General features: G+C 45.3%; 1 protein-coding gene across 1 annotated transcript in view; it reads right to left on the bottom strand.

The window, feature by feature from the left end:
• Nucleotides 1–19,552, bottom strand: part of LOC148519656 (NFX1-type zinc finger-containing protein 1-like) — a 371,972-nt gene that overhangs the window by 219,115 nt on the left and 133,305 nt on the right. The window contains exons 14-16 of the mRNA XM_088476329.1: nt 15,821–15,946; nt 10,761–10,906; nt 9,261–9,404 (exon numbers count right to left, since the gene is read on the bottom strand). Coding sequence (XP_088332455.1) covers nt 9,261–9,404; nt 10,761–10,906; nt 15,821–15,946 — 416 coding nt within the window. The remainder of the gene's footprint in view (nt 1–9,260; nt 9,405–10,760; nt 10,907–15,820; nt 15,947–19,552) is intronic.

The following is a 19,552-nucleotide window of genomic DNA, read 5'->3' on the forward strand; positions in this document are numbered from 1 at the left end:
ATGCGCGAGACCCGCATAGCGACAGCCAAGCTGTCGCTCCGGGTCTGGCACCAAAGGGGGCCTGCTGTCGATGGTGACTGACAGCACGCCCCCTTTGGTGGGCGTGCCGGGGGCGTGGCTGCCAGACGGAGGCGTTCCCATGGGAAAGCCTACCGTCTGGGTCCGGCCCCACTGACATCACTAGTGATGTCAGTGGGAGTGATTTTGGCTCTGATAGAGCCAAAATCACTCCAGGGCTTGCGGTCACCGAGACCCTACCGCAGGGTCTCGTCGCAAGCCCGATGGTCGCGATGGTCTTGACCATCGTGACCATCTTTTTGGCCGCTCGCATATGCTGCGGGTGGTCACCCACAGCTATGCGAGCGGCCAGGAGGCCGCTCCATTTTTAGGTAGGAGGGCATTGATTCAGAGCGAGCGCTCTGGTCAGAGCGTCCGGCTCTGAATCAGGCCCTGAGTACTTACACTGTGGTTTCAGATGCAAAACTGGCACAGGAGGATGACACTTCAGAGATAGTACTCAGGTAACATACTGAGGACCTGACTCAGACCCGTTCGCAAAGGCGTGATCGCTCACTGCCGGGCGATTGTTGCTCAGTGCGCATGCGTATAATTCGCAGTGCGCATGCGTAAGTCAGTCAATGTGATGGGGAATCGTGTGCTCGTAGCACAAAGCCAGAGCGCTACTTTGAGTGACAGATAGTGCCGTTTATGGGTGGTTACAGGGGAAGGTGCTTGCAAATGGGGGAGTGGTTTTGCGGACACAGGTGTGTCGGGCAAACATAACTCTGTTTAAAGGGCGTGCGTCCGTGGTGAGGAGTGCCCAGTCTGGGATCCAAAAAGGGCATCCCTTGTCTAAGTTGGACGTCTGTAGCCACCAGGCTAGGGAACCTCCGGGGAGTCTCATTGTCTGGGATCTGATCAGATGGGGCAGCCCGTTCCACTGGAGAGGATCAGATGCTGAAGGGGCCTGGAGTGAAAATCCACTATGTCGAAGGTGGACACCATGGATCCCGGGGTCTGCATTACAGAGTGAATTGACACTCGGTGACTGTGTAGTAGTCTGTGCACCCGGTGTTGTAATACTAAGATTTTGTCTGTTGTTCGGAAGATTCTCTGAACTTGAGAGTCCAGGATGGCTCCCAGATGTACCATTCTTTGAGAAGGTATCAAGAAAGAATTTTTACAGTTGATCAGCCAACCATGAGTTTATAGAAAGGCAATGGTTATCTGTAGATGGCGGTGAAGAATTTCTGGGGAGCTGGCCAACAGCAAGAGATCATCTAAGTATGGGAGCAGTCTGATCCCTTGATGATGAAGATAGGCTGCCATAACTGCCATGATCTTGGTAAAGACCTGAGGAGCCATTGGAAGGCCAAAAGGCAGAGCCTGAAATTGGTAATGTTGCTGTAGTATAGCAAACCAGAGATATTGTTGATGAGAAGGTGCTATAGGTACATGTAGGTAAGCGTCCTGAATGTCCAGAGACACCATAAAGTCCACAGGCTCCATAGCCAGGATAATAGAGCAGAGGGTTTCCATACAAAACCTGGGCACTCTGATAAACTTGTTCAGACTTGAGATTGAGGATAGCCCATTGGGCTTCTGAACCAAGAAAAGGGTAGAATAACAGCCCTTCCCTAGTTGTGAGAAGGGGACCAGGGACCAGAGTTATTACACCTGAAAGCTGTAAGGGCTGAATGGCCATTTGGAGCAGCAGGTCCTGTGCAAAAGAACTGCTGGGGGGGTCCCCTCTTGAGATTGAGGATAGCCCATTGGGCTTCTGAACCAAGAAAAGGGTAGAATAACAGCCCTTCCCTAGTTGTGAGAAGGGGACCAGGGACCAGAGTTATTACACCTGAAAGCTGTAAGGGCTGAATGGCCATTTGGAGCAGCAGGTCCTGTGCAAAAGAACTGCTGGGGGGGTCCCCTCAGGAAGGATAGGGCATATCTGTGGGAGACCACTTCTCTTACCCAGGCGTCTGATGTGATCTGACGCCAGAACTGGGTGAAATGAAGAAGTCAGCCACCCACCCTCGGAGCCCCCAGGGAGAGGCCCGCCCCATCAGGCTGAAGGCTTGTCCTCAGATTTGGTAGGTGGACGTCTAGTAGTTCAAGTCTGGTTGGTCCTAGGTTTGGAGGCCTTAGTTGATGCCTGATGCCTTGGAAAGGACTGACATTTAGCTTTTCCTTGAGGACAAAAGGACCAAAAAGGTTTATATAAGCAGAGGGCAGGAACGCCGTCTTGGAAGCTTCCAAGATAGTCACAATTTTTTCTAATTCTGGGCCAAAAAGGATATACCCAGAATAAGGCAGAGACTCTAATGCCTTTTTAGAGTCCGAATCTACCTTCCATGAGCAGAGCCAAACAATATGGTGAGTTACTACAGAAGTGGCAGATGCCTTGGAAGCAAGGAGAGTCGTATTCATAGTAGGGGTGTGCACCGGCCACTTTTTGTGTTTTGTGTTTTGGTTTTGGATCTGGATCTTTCTTCGTGTTTTGGATCTGGATTGGTTTTTCCAAAACCACCCTTCCGTGTTTTGGGTTCTGGGTTTTGTGTTTTGGATTTGTATTTTTTTGAAAAAAAGCATAAAAACAGATAAAATCACAGAATTTGTGGGTTTTTCTGCTCCTATGCTATTATTAACCTCAATAACATTAATTTCCACTCATTTCCAGTCTATTCTGAACACCTCACACCTCACAATAGTGTTTTTATGTCCAAAAGGTTGCACTGAGGTAGCTGGATGACTATGCTAAGCGATATGAGTGGGCGGCACAAACACATGGCCCATCTAGGAGTGACACTGCAGTGGCAGACAGGATGGCAGTTTGAAAAACTAGGCCCCAAACAGTACAAAATGCAAAGAAAAAAAAGAGGTGCAAGATGGAATTGTCCTTGGGCCCTCCCACCCACCCTTATGTTGTATAAACAGGACATGCACACTTTAACAAAACAATCATTTCAACCCCAGGGTCTGCCACACGTGTGGATGAAACGATTGGTTCGTTTGGGCCCCCACAATACAAGCTGGCAATTAATCTGTCCCTGCACAAACTGGCTCTACGGAGGCAAGATGTCGTCCTCATCCTCCTCATCCACCGATTGTTCACCCTCTTCAGTGTTGTGTCCATCCTCATCCTCACAGAGTATTAATTCGTCCCCACTGGAATCCACCACCACAGGTCCCTCTGTACGTTCTGGAGGCTGGTCTCCCTGAAAGAGTTGATAATTCATTTTTATGAACATCATCTTCTCCACATTTTGTGGAAGCAACCTCCTATGCCTTTCGCTGACAAGGTTCCCGGCTGCACTAAACACTCTTTAGGAGTACACACTGGACGGGGGTCAACTCAGGTAAAATAGAGCCAGTTTGTACAGGGGCCACCAAATTGCCTCTTTTTCCTACCAATAGAGGTATAGACTGTCTGACATCCCTACTTGGATGCTGTCACCAATGTAATCCTCCACCATTCTGTCAGTGGTGACAATATCATATGCAGTGACAGTAGACATGTCAGAAATTGTTGGCACGTCCTTCAGTCCGGACCAGATTTCCAAACCGGCCCTTGACTTATGACAGAGGTGCACGCTTGGCGCTGCTGCTGTGTTGATGCACATGCGGCTACTGCGCATACATTTCACACACAAACACAGAAAAAAAAGAATTGTTTATTTTTTTTGGAGTGCACTTTGGGGGTTACACCACCCTTTAACAGACAGATGCACGCTTGTCGCTGCTGCTTTGAGGATGCAGGTGCGGCTACTGCGCATACATTTCACACACATACACAGAAGAAAATGTTATATTTGTGTTGGAGTGCACTTCGGGGGTTACACCACCCTTTAACAGACAAACGCATGCTTGTCGCTGCAGCTTTGAGGATGCAGGTGCGGCTACAGCCCACACAATTCACAAAGACAGAAAAAAAAGTAGAATTTTTTTTTTTTTGTGGAGCGCACTTTGGGGGTTACACCACCCTTTAACAGACAGACGCACGCTTGTCGCTGCTGCTTTGAGGATGCAGGTGCGGCTACTGTGCATACATTTCACACACAAACACAGAAAAAAAGAAGATTATTTTATTTTTGTTGGAGCGCACTTTGGGGGTTACCCCACCCTTTAACAGACAGATGCACGCTTGGCGCTGCTGCTTTGAGGATGCACGTACAGTGCACACAATTCACAAACACAGAAGAAAATGTTTTTTTTTTGTTGGAGTGCACTTTGGGGGCTTACACCACCCTTTAAGAGATGAGCCAGACGGTTCTTTACTTATGGGACACAGGCGCACGCTTGGCGCTGCTCCTTTGTTGATGCACGTGTAGCCACAGTGCACACAATTCACAAACACAGAAAATAATTTTTTATTTTGTTTGGAGTGCACTTTACATAACGGTCAAGCCAGCCGGCCCTTTACTTATGACACAGGCGCATGCTTGGCGTTACTTTGTTGATGAACGTGCGGCTACTGCGCACACAATTCACAAACACAAAAAAAATAAAAAAAAATGTTGGAGTGCACTTTGGGGGTTACAGCACCCTTTAACAGACAAGCCAGCCGGCCCTTGATTTGTGACACAGACGCACGCTTGGCGCTACTTTGTTGATGCACGTGCGGCTACTGCGTACACAATTCACAAACACAGAAAAAAAAATATTTTTTTTTTGGAGTGCACTTTGGGGGAGCATCCCTGATGCACAGATCACTCCCTGGACAACACTACAGCACCCCTCTAGGACTATAGCCTTTATGGGACACTGCACAACACAGTCTAGCCAGCCCCTATAGACTTTGGAGTGGACACAGCCCCTATGGACAACTGACTGCACAACACAGCCCAGCCAGCCCCTATGACAGCAGCACAACACAGCCCAGCCAGCCCCTATGGACAACAGCAGCACAACACAGCCCAGTCATCCCCTATGGACTGAGTGGACACAGCCCCTATGGACAACTGCAGCATAACAGCCCAGCCAGCCCTAGCTCCCACCCTCCCTCTTCACTGTTGACAGCCGGAGTGAGAAATGGCGCCGATGCGGGGACCTTTTATAGAATCCAAAACCCGCAAGATCCGGAAGGCGGGATGATGACGTTTTGCTTTGATTTCAGATCCGAGTAAGGCGGGAAAAGTCGAGCCTGACTCGGATACGACTCGGATCGGGCTGGCTCGGATTTCAGAAATCCGAACCTGCTCTTCCCTAATCCATAGCTGCTTCACCCAAATAGGAGGCTGTATCTCTAATATGAGATATGTAGGACAGCTGTTCCCTCGAAGCATCAGAGGGAAAGGTCTCTTCTAGGGCCTCTGCCCAACTCTCCATGGCTTTTGCCACCCAGGCCATAGCCCTAGTAGGACGAGTAATAGCTTCTGTAAGAGAGTATACAGATTTTTGACAAGCATCCATGCTTCTATCCATAGTCTCCTTCAAGGAGGTTGCAGTATGCATAGGTAAGGTAGCATTCTTGACCAGCCATGTCACATGGGAATCTACTGCTGGGGGAACTTCCCATTTAGTGCAATCAATAGCAGGAAGAGAGTAAAAGGAACCTAAACGTTTAGGAAGCTAAAATCTTTTACTGGGCTGATCAGAGTGAGGAAACTTTGATAAAACTACCCTTTGTCACTAATATACTGGCTCTTTTGCCTTAGGAGAAGGTTCTGTCTCTTCTATTTGAAGAATAGATTTTACAGCTCTCACAAGTGCAGGTATATTCAATTTAGAGGAGGGTTCCTTGGCTCCCGAGGGGGAGTCAAAGTGAGATACTGTAGATCTACGACTTCTGCCTCCCCATATGATAATTCAGAATCTGATAGCTGGGAGGACTGGGAAGATAACACAGCATGCTTAGTAGGTTTACTAGGTAAGAGTCTATCTTTACCTGTAGAGGTATCCACCAGACTCTGACCTGAGGTAGAAAGTACGTCTACCCATGGGGGAGGCAAATGAGTTGCAGGGAGTACCTGCTGTGGCCATCCCATAGGGGGAGCTACCACAGGGACCGTTAGATGGTCTGCAATTTTAGCCAGTACCTGAGGAGAGGACACAAGGGCTGATGCACCCGGGGCAGTATAACAAGATGCACAAAGACTACTGAATAAGGTCCTCTGAAGCTAAGCCTGCTGAGCTGGCCACCAGAGTGAGAGCAGCAGGTTGTTTGTTATTCTTGCCTCTGCCAGACATAGCCGTAAGAATAATGTAACACCCAATCTGACACACTGCAGTGAGCTACTCAGATGTATGTGCAATATGGCACAGTGTAGTGCGCAACAGCAATATATAGTATGTGATAGCCCTCACAAATATATGGAGATGTGAGGTACAATTAACCCACTATACTTTAGAATGCCAGGGTTATAGTAGAATAAAGGGAAAGGTATAAGCTGACAGTAATAGGAAAAAAAGAAAACATACAGCAGTGCTAGCACAAGTCACATACAAATACAGAATATATAATATAACTGCAGTGGACACTAATATCAACTACACAGACCGCAGTGGCTGGTAGGAAATAGCGCTGTATAAACCTGGCCCTTGGGAGAGGTATACTAGGAGACTGGACCCAGCGTTCCCAGAGATCTGAATGCTGAAAATGGCTGCTGTTAGTCTCCGAGGGGGTGGAGGGTGAAGGAGGAGCAGCTCAGGGAGCAGCAAGACTGCAGTGGAATGGCACCCTGAGCTGGGGGAGGGGCTGTAGAGAGAGCGCCTTCTCCCCTATGCTGACATTAACCACCGGGTCCCCTGGTCTTAAATCGTGTCCTGCGCCAGTGTTTGTATTGCCTTAGTGGTCGAGTGTTTGTATTGCCTTAGTGGTCGAGTGGTGTCCACCTCAGCTCCATCCGGTCTGTCTCCCAAGACCGAAGGCAAGACTGTGCATTAGACACTGCCCCCGCTTGCGATCTATTAAGCAACAGCTTCAATATTTCTTAGTTGATTGTTACAGTGTGTATATTAAAATCAATAATAATAATTCCTTATACAGCTAAAACCAAAATATATAAATGAGATGTGATAATTTTCCCAGAGCTTAGAATTATCAACAGAGAAACCAGCTCACAATACAATCTAATTAGCATTTGTTTACCCTAGCTAAGAGACACAGCTTCCTGCCTGAGACCCTATACAATAAGGTTTGAATGTCCTTTTATGGGCAAGATTCCACAGGTGAGGAATAGGAGGAGGGCATTCACACAAACACTTGGAGAAACACACATGCTTGCAAGGACACACCAGAGACAGGCAGACATACACTTGCAGAGAGACACAAGGACAGCAGACTTTCTCCCCAGAAGACTGCCAAGATGCAGCTTCAATCGCCTGGAGATATCTGCTCATAATGGCTAAGTAAACTGTACATTAGTTAGCCTATAATGGGTATTTGTAACTAACTTTGATTTAATCTGTTTATAGCTTGTATAGATAGTTTGTAGTGATTTGGGTTCAGTTTTATACATATAGCTGGCTGTGATATAGGTGTACTCTTTCCCCCTTCCTTCCCATGTGTTGTATTCTCGTGGTCTGACTGTATCATTGTGTAGTTGAGATTGGGATGGAGATTGGGTGAAATGCTGCAATCTGTAGATGTATATTTGTTTGATATCAGCTAGTGGTTGTGGTTCCATGGGAGTTGCAGATTGCTAGCCATATTGTGATAGTATTGTGAAGTTATATATTATCATAGTTTGGGAATTTAAAGATGCTACCTCCATGTGGTATGAACAAAGGAAATTCCATGTGCTCTCCCCCTTCCCCCATTGACCCATGTGTTCCATAGAAATTGAAGTTGGTCCATGTGGTTGGTGGATGCTTTATAGTATTATGATAGACTTGTGTACTATGAGTTGTATACCGGTATTTTTAACTATTACAGAGGAATCAGCTTATATGTATTATACAACATTATAGTATCTGAAAAGCTTGTATAGTATAGTGGATGCAGTGTTATATCATGGAAGTTGAAAATATTAGACACTGGTATACAATATAATGTACTGTTTTGATCCAAAGATATCACACAGTTGTAGTGGGTGAAGGTATTGGTATTCCAGAACATGGCATTATGGGAGATTTCAATGAGGGACATTCAAAATGGAGTTTGTGATCAGAGACCATGCGGTTTGAACAATAGGACAAAGGGTCACAACAACCACCACACACAATCTCACACAGCAGCCATTTCTCTCTCTCTCTCTCTCTCTCTCTCTCTCTCTCTCTCATCTTTGTATCTTCTATATTGTATTTTAACAAGCATTGATTTTATGAAGATTGATTTGAAGAATATAAAAACATATTACTTATAACACTGTGTGCATCGTTATCTTTATGAAAGAAAATTATCCAAATGATTTAAAAGGTATATAATTCTGGTTAACACTTTGCGAAGTTCATATATTTATGTTACTTATAACCTGATAGTTATTATATGAAAAATAGAATAATTTGCTTCAGATATATTGGGATTAAACAGGCTGGCAATGGCCGGTGTGTACAAATAGAAAAAAGGAAAAAAACCTCCCCCTATCATTGATAACTATCAAAAATTCTAGGGACAGTTCCAGGTTTTAAAAATGTGTCCCTCTACAGTTTTGTCCCTATACTTATTTGTTTATTGTTACCACTTATTCAATTGAAGATACTTTTGTACAGACTTCTTAGGACCTAATAAGCTAATGGTGTGCAATTTCAGAAATCTTGAATGCCAAAATCACCACTTCTTCCTGGCGGTATATGCAGCATGCTTTCCTGTGGTTAGTGAAATTGCATATTAATAAATCCTATCTCATCATTGCCTGGTTTTAATCTGTGCCAATTGGTGTCATTTTTTTTCAGAAAGACATATTGTAATTTGGAGACACTAAAGGTGCGTATCCAGTGCCACTAATAGACATACTGTACAAATGAGAGCACGATTACGACACTGCAATCGTGCGGTTTGTATGTCTAGTGATGTGCCTAGACTGAACATTCACTCGTTCAGTCCAGGCACATCCATCATCCCCGCACATGCTGAACCTGACGGGATCGTCCAGTTGACCAGCAAGTACGGGCGATGATAGATGGCAAAAACAACCAGCACGCACGCGCATCGCTCGTCGTTTTTGTCATTTACATGTCCGATTTGCGGGCGATTGCACGATAACTACGTCATTATCGTGCAATCACATGTCAAAATCGCCTAGTGGATACCCGGCTTTATATGATTTGTAGTGCCAATCAACCATTCATTTACATATAAATAATGAATACAGTGTAGTTACCTTGTACGATGTCAGACACTCTAGATGATGAGGAGGCATATATTTTCCCAAAATGTCCTCGTGAAGAATTACTTCAGTAGCATTTTGTAGTAGGTGTGTTTTTTCTTTTAACAAGTGTTCAATGTTTTCCTTTTCATCTGATAGCTAAAATGCAAATAAAGAAATAGCCCATCAAAATGCAACAGTTACTATTGAGCTCTAAATATGGACAACCTTTTTTAAAGTTAGGAGCAAAACCAGCAAACCATATTGCAATGCAAGAGGTGCTAAGGCAATATATATATATTTTTTTTTGCATGGCACTAAGTGCTTTTGCACATAGCAAATAAATGCTGGGCAGCTTAATTTTTACATTGTAATTTAGAGTTCATATAACACATGACCTCTGACAACTCTTAATCTGTTTGCAAATTTAAATACATATCTTGAAAACATTTTTTTTTCACCAGGTTCCTTTATGGCGTTAACGGCACATATTTTTTCAGGCGAATACTGCATTGCGTCTTTTGTAATAGGACTGCCCGAAAAGCTGCAAATGCAATCGCGGCAAAAAGTGACACATACGGGCGAAGGCTGCAAAATGTTTGCACCTGCGAAGAAACTGAACGTTATCGCGTCTAATTGGATATGGCTTTATGTCCATTGTTTAAATAAAAGAGAGTCATTTGTTAATCCACTCATTTTATTTCATATGGTGTAAAGGATACTTCAGTAGTTGATGCCAGGACAACCATGTATATTATTTGACAATTTTAGACAGCTTATCACAATTGTGTTATTAAAGGAATAGTATATTATTAAAATCTTGAGTTACATTAAAATGGATAGTAACATAAATTCAAGACTATAGTTAAAGAGGATTAAATTACAATTTAGATTGATTACAAAAACAGCAACAATAGTACAAACGCTCCGAATATTAACTAGAACATATATAAATTTAATTCAGTTAAATAAACTGGTTATGATAAAAATTATATCTAATGCTTATACCATGATAAACAAACTTGTTATAATTATATGTACAATATATTAATTATTGGTAATAATATCTATATAGATGGCTAAATAATTTATTTGCAGACAAATGAAAATGTATTTGTACAGTATTATAAATCTAAATTTTTCATCAACATTTTGTGGGTTACACTACTTATATTAATAATAAACTATTTATTTGCAAAAACACACTAAGCTCATAACATTATTTGACAAATAATATTACACTAATATAAACACTGATTTCCAACATGCTCTTTCTCTCATATCATTTCGATGACTCTTGCTTCTTTACTGTGGTGGGATCTGTGTTATTTCTCTTGTCTTGACCAGGTAGTAGGGAGAAAGTCAGGAGAAGGAAGATCACATTCCAAGTAAAAAGGTATTCATTTCTTACACACTGCACTAATCATTCACCAACAAGGAGGTTGCACATTGTCTTGTATTATGAATAAATCTAAACGTATGCCCTATAATTGACTGACAATTATGTTGGATTACCTCTGCATGTGTGGCTTGCATGTATCCAGGTAAACTCAAGTGACTTTTTTCACTCCGAATTTTGGATAGGGAACATTCTTGCAAAATTTCACTGCTGCTCCTTGACCCAACTCTAACTATTTTGCATTTCAAATGCTTAAGAATTCCTTTAAATACAAAAAGAACAGGTGTCTGGTAAAATACTGGTTTTGAAAACAACTTCACTTCCACAAGATTATGGGCCAAGAACAGAGCACAATATTGCAATGACGATGTAAAGATATAAAAACAAGAAAGGAAAATACATGGATTAAGAATTGTTATTATTAATTATTATTGATATTTTATAGAGTACTTTTAATTACAATAAATGAAATAACACATAGTCCAGACTTCTTTACAATCTCTTCACCACAAGGGTATGTTATTTTATTTTACATATGGAATCGGTATGTAATACCGCCGGCCGCACAGCCGGCAGTTCGAATCCTGGCATCGTCAGGCCGACAGAGGGACAGATCCCGGCAGCGGCAGCCCGACAGCGCTGGAAATCCCGATCGTCCTCAGTTAAGTATTCTCTAACCTAACCTACCCCCCTAACCCTAACCCTCCCTTAGGGGTGCCTAACCCTAACCTCCCCCCCCCAAGTGCCTAACCCTAATCCCCCCTTCTAAGTGCCTAAACCTAACTCCCTCCTTCCCCGCTGCCTAAACCTAACTCCCCCGGGAGGGTGCCTAACACTAACCTCCCCCTGGGGGTGCCTAACCCTAACCCTCCCTCCCCTAGTCTAACCCTAACCTCCCAGGGGGGTGCCTAACCCAGAGTCTCCCCCGGGAGCCCTAAACCTAACCCTCCCCCCTCTGCGGCTGTCCGCTTCCGGCACCCAGCATCCCTTCGATTGGGATGCCGGGCGCCGGTCTCATGGCGTCGGTGAAATGAGCGACGTCTACATCTAGATGCCGGTCATTTCACTTTTGCCGGGATATGACAGTCGGGAAGCCAACTGTCAGTATAATGCCAGCCGGCTTCCCGATTGCATCCCGTTTAAAGACTCTAATGAATTCTCTAATGGTCAACAGAATAAATGCTTAGTGTGTTTGGCAGAAAAAAAAATCATTATTACTTCTGACAATCAGGAGATATTGAACCCTTTTATTCATACTGTACATAGTATGTTTATTATGCAATGTGTTACATAATAGAGCATTTATATAAATATCCAACTATACTGTCTACACTTTGCAGCAGGTTGTTTGTTATTCTTGCCTCTGCCAGACATAGCCGTAAGAATAATGTAACACCCAATCTGACACACTGCAGTGAGCTACTCAGATGTATGTGCAATATGGCACAGTGTAGTGCGCAACAGCAATATATAGTATGTGATAGCCCTCACAAATATAGGGAGATGTGAGGTACAATTAACCCCCTATACTTTAGTATGCCAGGGTTATAGTAGAATAAAGTGAAAGGTATAAGCTGACAGTAATAGGAAAAAAAGAAAACATACAGCAGTGCTAGCACAAGTCACATACAAATAAAGAATATATAATATAACTGCAGTGGACACTAATATCAACTACACAGACCGCAGTGGCTGGTAGGAAATAGCGCTGTATAAACCTGGCCCTTGGGAGAGGTATACTAGGAGACTGGACCCAGCGTTCCCAGAGATCTGAATCTGAATCTGACAATCAGGAGATATTGAACCCTTTTATTCATACTGTACATAGTATGTTTATTATGCAATGTGTTACATAATAGAGCATTTATATAAATATCCAACTATACTGTCTACACTTTGCACTCTCCCCAGAAAACTAGCTGTTGAAGCGTGATCTACTAATTGCTACAGCTTGTAACAGGCCTAAAGGACACAGGATCCAACAGTACAGTGTTGGCAGTAAGGACAATGCACATCCTCAGGACTTCAAGTCCTTGGTGGTATCATAGGATTTTCAGTATAGAGAATTTGGCATAAAAATTGTGATCTTTATGAAACAAATTATTCTTTTTTGGAATAATACCATTGATCAAAATTTGCTAAATAAAGTGGAATTAAACAAAAATACTAAACATATTTTATGCAAAGTAAAAGAAAAAAATTATTTTATACTGTCAGTTCTACAATATAATTTTTTGAAGAGCTCATTTTAAAGCAGTGTTCTTTATATTGAAAGCAGAGAGAAAATCCTATAGTAATGGAAACAACAGGCAGTGTCATTATATGTGGGGAGCAATGGAAGTGAGCAGAATGCCACAGACAGAGTTAGTGGAATGAACTGTGGGCCTGATTCAGACCCGGACACTAAGCCACGACCGCACACTATGGCCGATAAGTCGCCCATCTGCGCATGTGTATGCATTGCAGTGCGCGAGCCAGTCACTGCGATCGGGAATCGTGTGCTCATAGTGCACAGACTGACTGCTAATTTGAGTGACAGATAGTGTCGTTTGAGGGTGGTGTCAGGGGATGGTCCCTGAAAACGGGGGTGTGGATGTGTGAACGCAGGCGTGTCTGTGTGTTCTAACAGCGTTTCATGGGCATGCATAATTAGCATGGCAGCATAATTGTACACGTCACCTGGTCGGTCATATTTCAGCCTGCAGTGATCTCAGTGCTTGCGGTGGGGTAGGGTCTACCTCAAGGGCTGCGAGCAGCTACGATGGCTCTCGATGTTAATGATTAATCATACACTTCCTGGATATGATGTATGCTAAGAATGGAAAGTGGGCGTCTTTAGACCAGCGTGCGTTCACTCTGCCGTCACTCTCTAAGACATAGAGGGCGTCCTTAAGCCTTGCTGTGCAATCGCAACATTTGCATACCCTGCCTCTTATGGAAGCGAAAGTGCGCTGCTTTGCTTTCTGGTCTGAATCGCCTCCTGTGTCCTGGAACATTCCAGTACTGGGGAAGATAAGCTCTGAAAAGTGATAAATTGGAGAGTGATAAACTTCCAACCAATCGGCTCCTAACAGTCATTTTTCAAACACAGCCTGTAACATGACAGTTACTGTAGTAGCTAAGTGGCTGGTAGTTTATCACTTTCAAATGTATCACTTTTCAGAGCTTAGTACATCATCCCCCTAGTGAGAACAGTCTGTTCTCAGACAGGAGTGGAAAAATTTTGGTATCAAATGCCCCATAACTATTTTTTACCCGTAAGGGTAATTGTTTTAACTCTAAATTTAAAGAAATATCAATATTTCTGCGTATTAGTGGTAATCACTGACTCCAACACACTTCCTGGGATCACATATGCAATATATACATATAATAAGCGAGAAAGCTGTCTGTCTGTCTGTTTTGTCCTTTATGCACAGCCAGAATTTTGGACCTAGCTCTACAATTTAGCATGGTGGTGTAGTTTGACCAGGATTAGGTTTTTGACTAGGTCTGAACTTTTCATCAGGGCCACACACTGTCTCACAATCCCTAAAAGTGAGGACATTTTAAAATTGCATAGGTTCCAGGGCTGTCTCAAGTGGAAAATGGCAGTCTGCCAAAATCCTGTGTGAAAGCTACAAAAGGGTCCTTTTAACCTCTCATTCTGAGCAAGTGTCAAACTTTATGACTCATGCAAGTTCATAATAAATCCAGAGTTAGTCTTTTTTAAAGTGACCATATATATTAGTCGGGATGTAGTCAGCATCCTGGCATGCAGGATGCCGACGGTCAAAATACATGCACCGGAATCCCGACAGAGTTGGGATCCCAATGCCAAAATCCTGACCGCTGGCATCCCGACAGTAAGTATCGGGGGTTAGGGTGAGGGTTAGGTTTAGGCACCAGGCAGGTGGAGGTTAGGATTAGGCACTAAGGGGGGAGGTTAGGGTTAGGCACTGGGGAGGGAGGGTTAGGGGTAAGGGTTAGTGTTACCTTACTTTCCTAAGGGTGTCGGGATTCTGATGCCCCTGTCGGTATTCTGACCAGCAGCATCCCGACCGCCGGGATCCCATACCCAACCCATATTAGTATGCAAGGGTGTATCTAGAACTTAGTGGGCCACATAGCAAGATCTTAAAAAAAAAAAAACAGAGGTAAAAAATATACATACATTTTTCCCCCACATAGAGCCTATTCATGTTATGCCACACAGAGCCCATTCAGGTTATGCCACACAGTGTTACCCCTTATACACATTATGCCATGCAGTAGTAGTGCCCCTTATACATTATGCCACACAGTAATGCCCCTTACATATTATACAACACAGTAATGTCCTTTACAGATTATGCCAGATAGTAGTAGTGTACTATTTAACACATTATTCCACACAATAGTAGTGCCCCTTACACATTATGCCCCCCAGCAACTCACCTACCTATGTCCCTCCAGCAGCCTCTCGCCTTCCCCTGTGCCATCAGCAACCAGCAGGTGTGGATTTGGTGCTGTGCCGCCGGCTAAATACAGCTAGCACAGCAGCAGACATGGGACATGACAGCGCCGGCGTAATTTGAATCTGGTGCCGGCCGTGAGCCAATCAGAGCTCATGGACCGGCAGCCAATCAGGAGCCGCCACTTCTGACTGGCTGCCAATCCGACAGCTCTGATTGCCTCGCGACCAGCGGCTCTGTCACTCCATGTCTGCCTGCTGGTGCACCAGCTGTAATCAGCTGCCGGGCCGGAACCAAATCAACACAGCTGACACCCGGGCAGCCCTTGGTGGCCCTGACTGGAACGGCCCACATTGTGTGCGTGACTGGGTGCAGTGGGAGTGGCGGGCCACAGAAGCAGCTCGGGCACAATAGCAGCTGCACCCCTTACACCCACAGTAGTTACTCCACTATTTGCATGCATGTTAGCAAACAGTGGGGCCCTTTTTAGGATCAATGGAATGGTGTTATAGGCGAGGGCAATATAAACAAATAAAAGCTGCAGGTGTACTTCAGGGTCCAGTCTTCACCTCACTGGGCAACGCCGGGTATCCCAGCTAGTCCAAAATATTCCTTGTGACGTAATGTACATTGCAAAATATTAATGTAAAATGCATTAGTAGTAGTTTCCCTGCCTTCATAGCAATAAAACACCTTTATTAAGTAGAATTATTAAGATGGCTAACTTAAAATTAAAATATTACCTTCCAGAAACTGATCAAGGGCATGGTTTGTGTAACAAACAATCAATATTGGACTTTGCCTCTGATTCCACAGGTTGGAGTTAGCAAGGAGAGCATACACTATTTTCAGTCCAACATAGGTTTTACCTGTAAGAAAAATGGTAGGTAAAATAAGACATTACTAGGAATAATTTTGCACTTAAAATGTAATGAATGAATAAAAGGATAAAGGCACTCTAACTCCATTTTAAATGTCGAGAACAATTTCACTGGAATGAAATATGTTTCTATATAGTATGTACCCACAGACACAGGTGCACACATAATAGTGATTATGAAGGTGGGACAACACAGGATATACTGTATACAATCTGAAGTAGCGACACAAACAAAACAAGAGATATGGTAAGAACTTACCTTTGTTATCTCTGTTTCTACGAAGAACATAGGATCCACAGGGTTGACCTTGGGGTATAGCTGGATCTGGATCCATGGGCACCAAACAGTTAAAGCTTTTGCTGCTCCCAGGATACACTGGGTCCATCCTCCTCTATACCCCGCCCACCAGCCACAGGCACCTCAGTTGGTAAGTAGCCAAGGCCAGAGGAGGAAAAACAGAGAGAAGGAAGACTGGAACACACAAGAACCCATACTCACAGAAAGGGAGACGGAAAACCGGTGACCAGCCACATAGCCCAAATGAAGCCATGGCTAGCAGCCCACGAAGGACCCACAGACCGAGTAGAATGAGCCTTAACAAAGGCTGGAACAGGCAAACCCTCCTGTGCATAAGCCTCACAAATAACCAAAAGAAACCAATGGGCCAAAGTTTGTTTGCCGGCGGACCAACCCCTCTTTTGAAAACCAAAGAGGACGAACAAGGAATCCGACTTCCGAATGGAACTAGTATGGTCCACATAAACTTTGAGAGCACGGACGACATCCAAAGAAACCTCACCAGCCGTGAGGTCAGTGAAGCACTGCCCTATCCTGGTGAAAAATCAGAAAAGGAGGACAACAGGAAAGCGCCCCCAATTCTGACACCCTCCCGGCCAAAGCAATTGCCAGGAGAAAAACAGTTTTAACCGTCAACCACTTGAGTTCCACCGACTCAAGTGGTTCAAATGGAGGACCCTGTAGGGCCTGAAGCACCACCGCCAAATCCCAAGGAGCCACAGGGGCAATAAAGGGAGGCTGAATCCTGAGAACCCTCTGGAAAAAGGTGTGGACATCTGGCAGAGTAGCGATCCTATGCTGGAACCACACAGATAGCGCAGAGACATGAACTTTCAAAGAAGCTAGGCGTAAGCCTAGTTCCAAACCAGACTGAAGGAATGCCAAAACCCTAGAAACACGAAGCGCCTGCGGATCGTAGTTTCAGGACTCACACCACTGAAAGTAAGTATGGCAGAAGCCGGCTTGCACGCCCTAAGCATCGTGCTGATGACAGAGCTGGAAAAACCCAGAGACCTTAAGACGGATGTCTCAAGAGCCACGCCGTCAAAGACAGACGACCCAGATCCGGGTAAAGGCAGGGTCCCTGAGACAACAGGTCCCGACGTTGAGGCAGAAGGAACGGAGGATCAATGGAAAGGCTCCGAAGATCGGAATACCGAGGACGTCTGGGCCAAGCCGGAGCCACCAGCAGACACGTGCCGCCATCCTGTTTGAATTTCCAAAGGACCTGAGGCAACAGGGATATCAGAGGGAATAGATACACCAGCTAAAATGTCCATTTCACTGACAGCGCGTCCACCAGACTTGCGCCAGCATCTCTTGTCCTGGACCAGTGCACAGGTAGCTTGTGATTGTGACGGGAGGCCATGAAGGTCCACCTCCGGCAGTCCCCACCTGTCCACGGATAGTTGAAATACCTCTGGGTGAAGCGACCATTCCCTGGGATGCATGTCGTGACGACTGAGGAAGTCCGCCTCCCAATTGAGGACTCTTGGAATGAAGACTGCCGAGATGGCCGGAAGGTGGCACTCCGCCCAAGCCAGGATGTGTAACATCTCTGACATCGCTGCTCAACTACGAGTCCCACCTTGGTGGTTGATGCACACCACCATGGTGGCATTGTCAGATTGAACTTGCACGGCCCTTCCTTGAATAGCGTGACCGGACAACTGGAATGACCTGTACATGGCCCAAAGTTCCAAAATGTTGATGGGGAGAACCACTTCTTCCGCAGTCCATCGGCCCCAAAGTGAAAGGGGACCTGTGACTGCCTCCAACCCTGGAGACTGGCGTCTGTTGTGAACAGAATCCAGTCCGGGATCCAAAAGGGGCGACCCTTGGAGAGATGAGATGTCTGAAGCCACCAAGCTAGCGGCAGGCAATACCAGCATCTGAGTCCTGATCCGGTGTGGTAACCCGTTCCATTTGGATAGAATCAACCCCTGCAGGGGCCTGGAATGGAACTGGGCATACTCCACAATGTCGAATGCCGACACCATGGACCCCAGGACCCTCATTGCCGAGTGAACAAACACTCGGCAACTCTTCAGGCAACTGCGCACCCGCAGTTGTAAGGAGGAAATCTTTTCCAGAGTCAGAAATATCTTTTGCTGATGAGAATCCAGCAAGGCTCCCAAATGAACCATCCGTTGTAATGGAATCAGGGAGGACTTCTTCCAATTTATTATCCACCCGTGCGCTTGCAGACAACCGATTGTCAGGTGTAGATGACGTAAAAGTACCTCCGGAGAGCTTGCCAATAATAGGAGGTCGTCCAGATATGGCAGAAGCTGTATACCTTGGCTCCGTAGATGGGCGGCCATAACCGCCATCATTTTGGTGAATACCCTTGGAGCCTTGGGGAGGCCAAAGGGCACAGCCTGAAACTGGTACTAGTGTTGACGTATAGCAAACCTCAAATGCCGTTGGTGTGAAGGCGCTATAGGAACATGAAGGTAGGCGTCCTGGATGTCCAGAGAGACCATGTAGTCCCCAGGTTCCATAGCCAGAATAATGGAATGCAAAGTTTCCATCCTGAATTTGGGAACTCTGAGGAACTTGTTCAGTAACTTTAAATTGAGGATAGGCCGATAAGACCCATTAAGTTTCTGCACCAGAAACAGAGTAGAATAGTAACCCGTCCCGCGCTGAGAAGGCGGAACGGGAACAATGACCCCTGCTTTCAGCAAGGACTCTATTGCTTCCTGAATCTGCAAGGCCTTGGTCTTGTCCTGAGAAAGACTTGTGCAGAAGATCTGATGGGGAGGTCTGTGACAAAAGGAGAGGGTGTACCCCTGAGGGTATGCAATCGGGAAGCCAGCACACATAAGCCCAACAGCTGGCTTCCCGACTGCTTTATCCCGGTGATGGTTAAATGACAGGCGTCTAATTCTAGATGCCTGTCATTTCACCGACGCCGGGAGACCGGCGCCCGGCAACCTGATCGAAGTGATGCCAGGCGCCGCTGCGGACAGCCGTGGGGGGAGGGTTAGGTTTAGGGCTCCCGGGGGGGACTTAGGGTTAGGCATCCCCCCGAGAGGTTAGGGTTAGGCTAGGGGAAGGGAGGGTTAGGCACCCCCAGGGGGGACTTAGGGCTAGGCACCTTCCCCGGGGGACTTAGGTTTAGGTGGCGGGAAAGGGGGGTTAGGTTTAGGCACTTAGAGGGGGTATTAGGGTTAGGCACTGGGGGGAAGGTTAGGCACCCCTAAGGAGGGTTAGGGGGGGTTAGGTTAGGTTAGGACATACTTAATGCGGACGATCAGGATTTTCAGCTGTGTCAGCCTGCCGCTGCCGGGA

This window comes from Taudactylus pleione, unplaced genomic scaffold, assembly GCF_031769625.1.
Source record: "Taudactylus pleione unplaced genomic scaffold, aTauple2 ptg000186l, whole genome shotgun sequence".
In the NCBI taxonomy this organism is placed as follows: domain Eukaryota; kingdom Metazoa; phylum Chordata; class Amphibia; order Anura; family Myobatrachidae; genus Taudactylus; species Taudactylus pleione.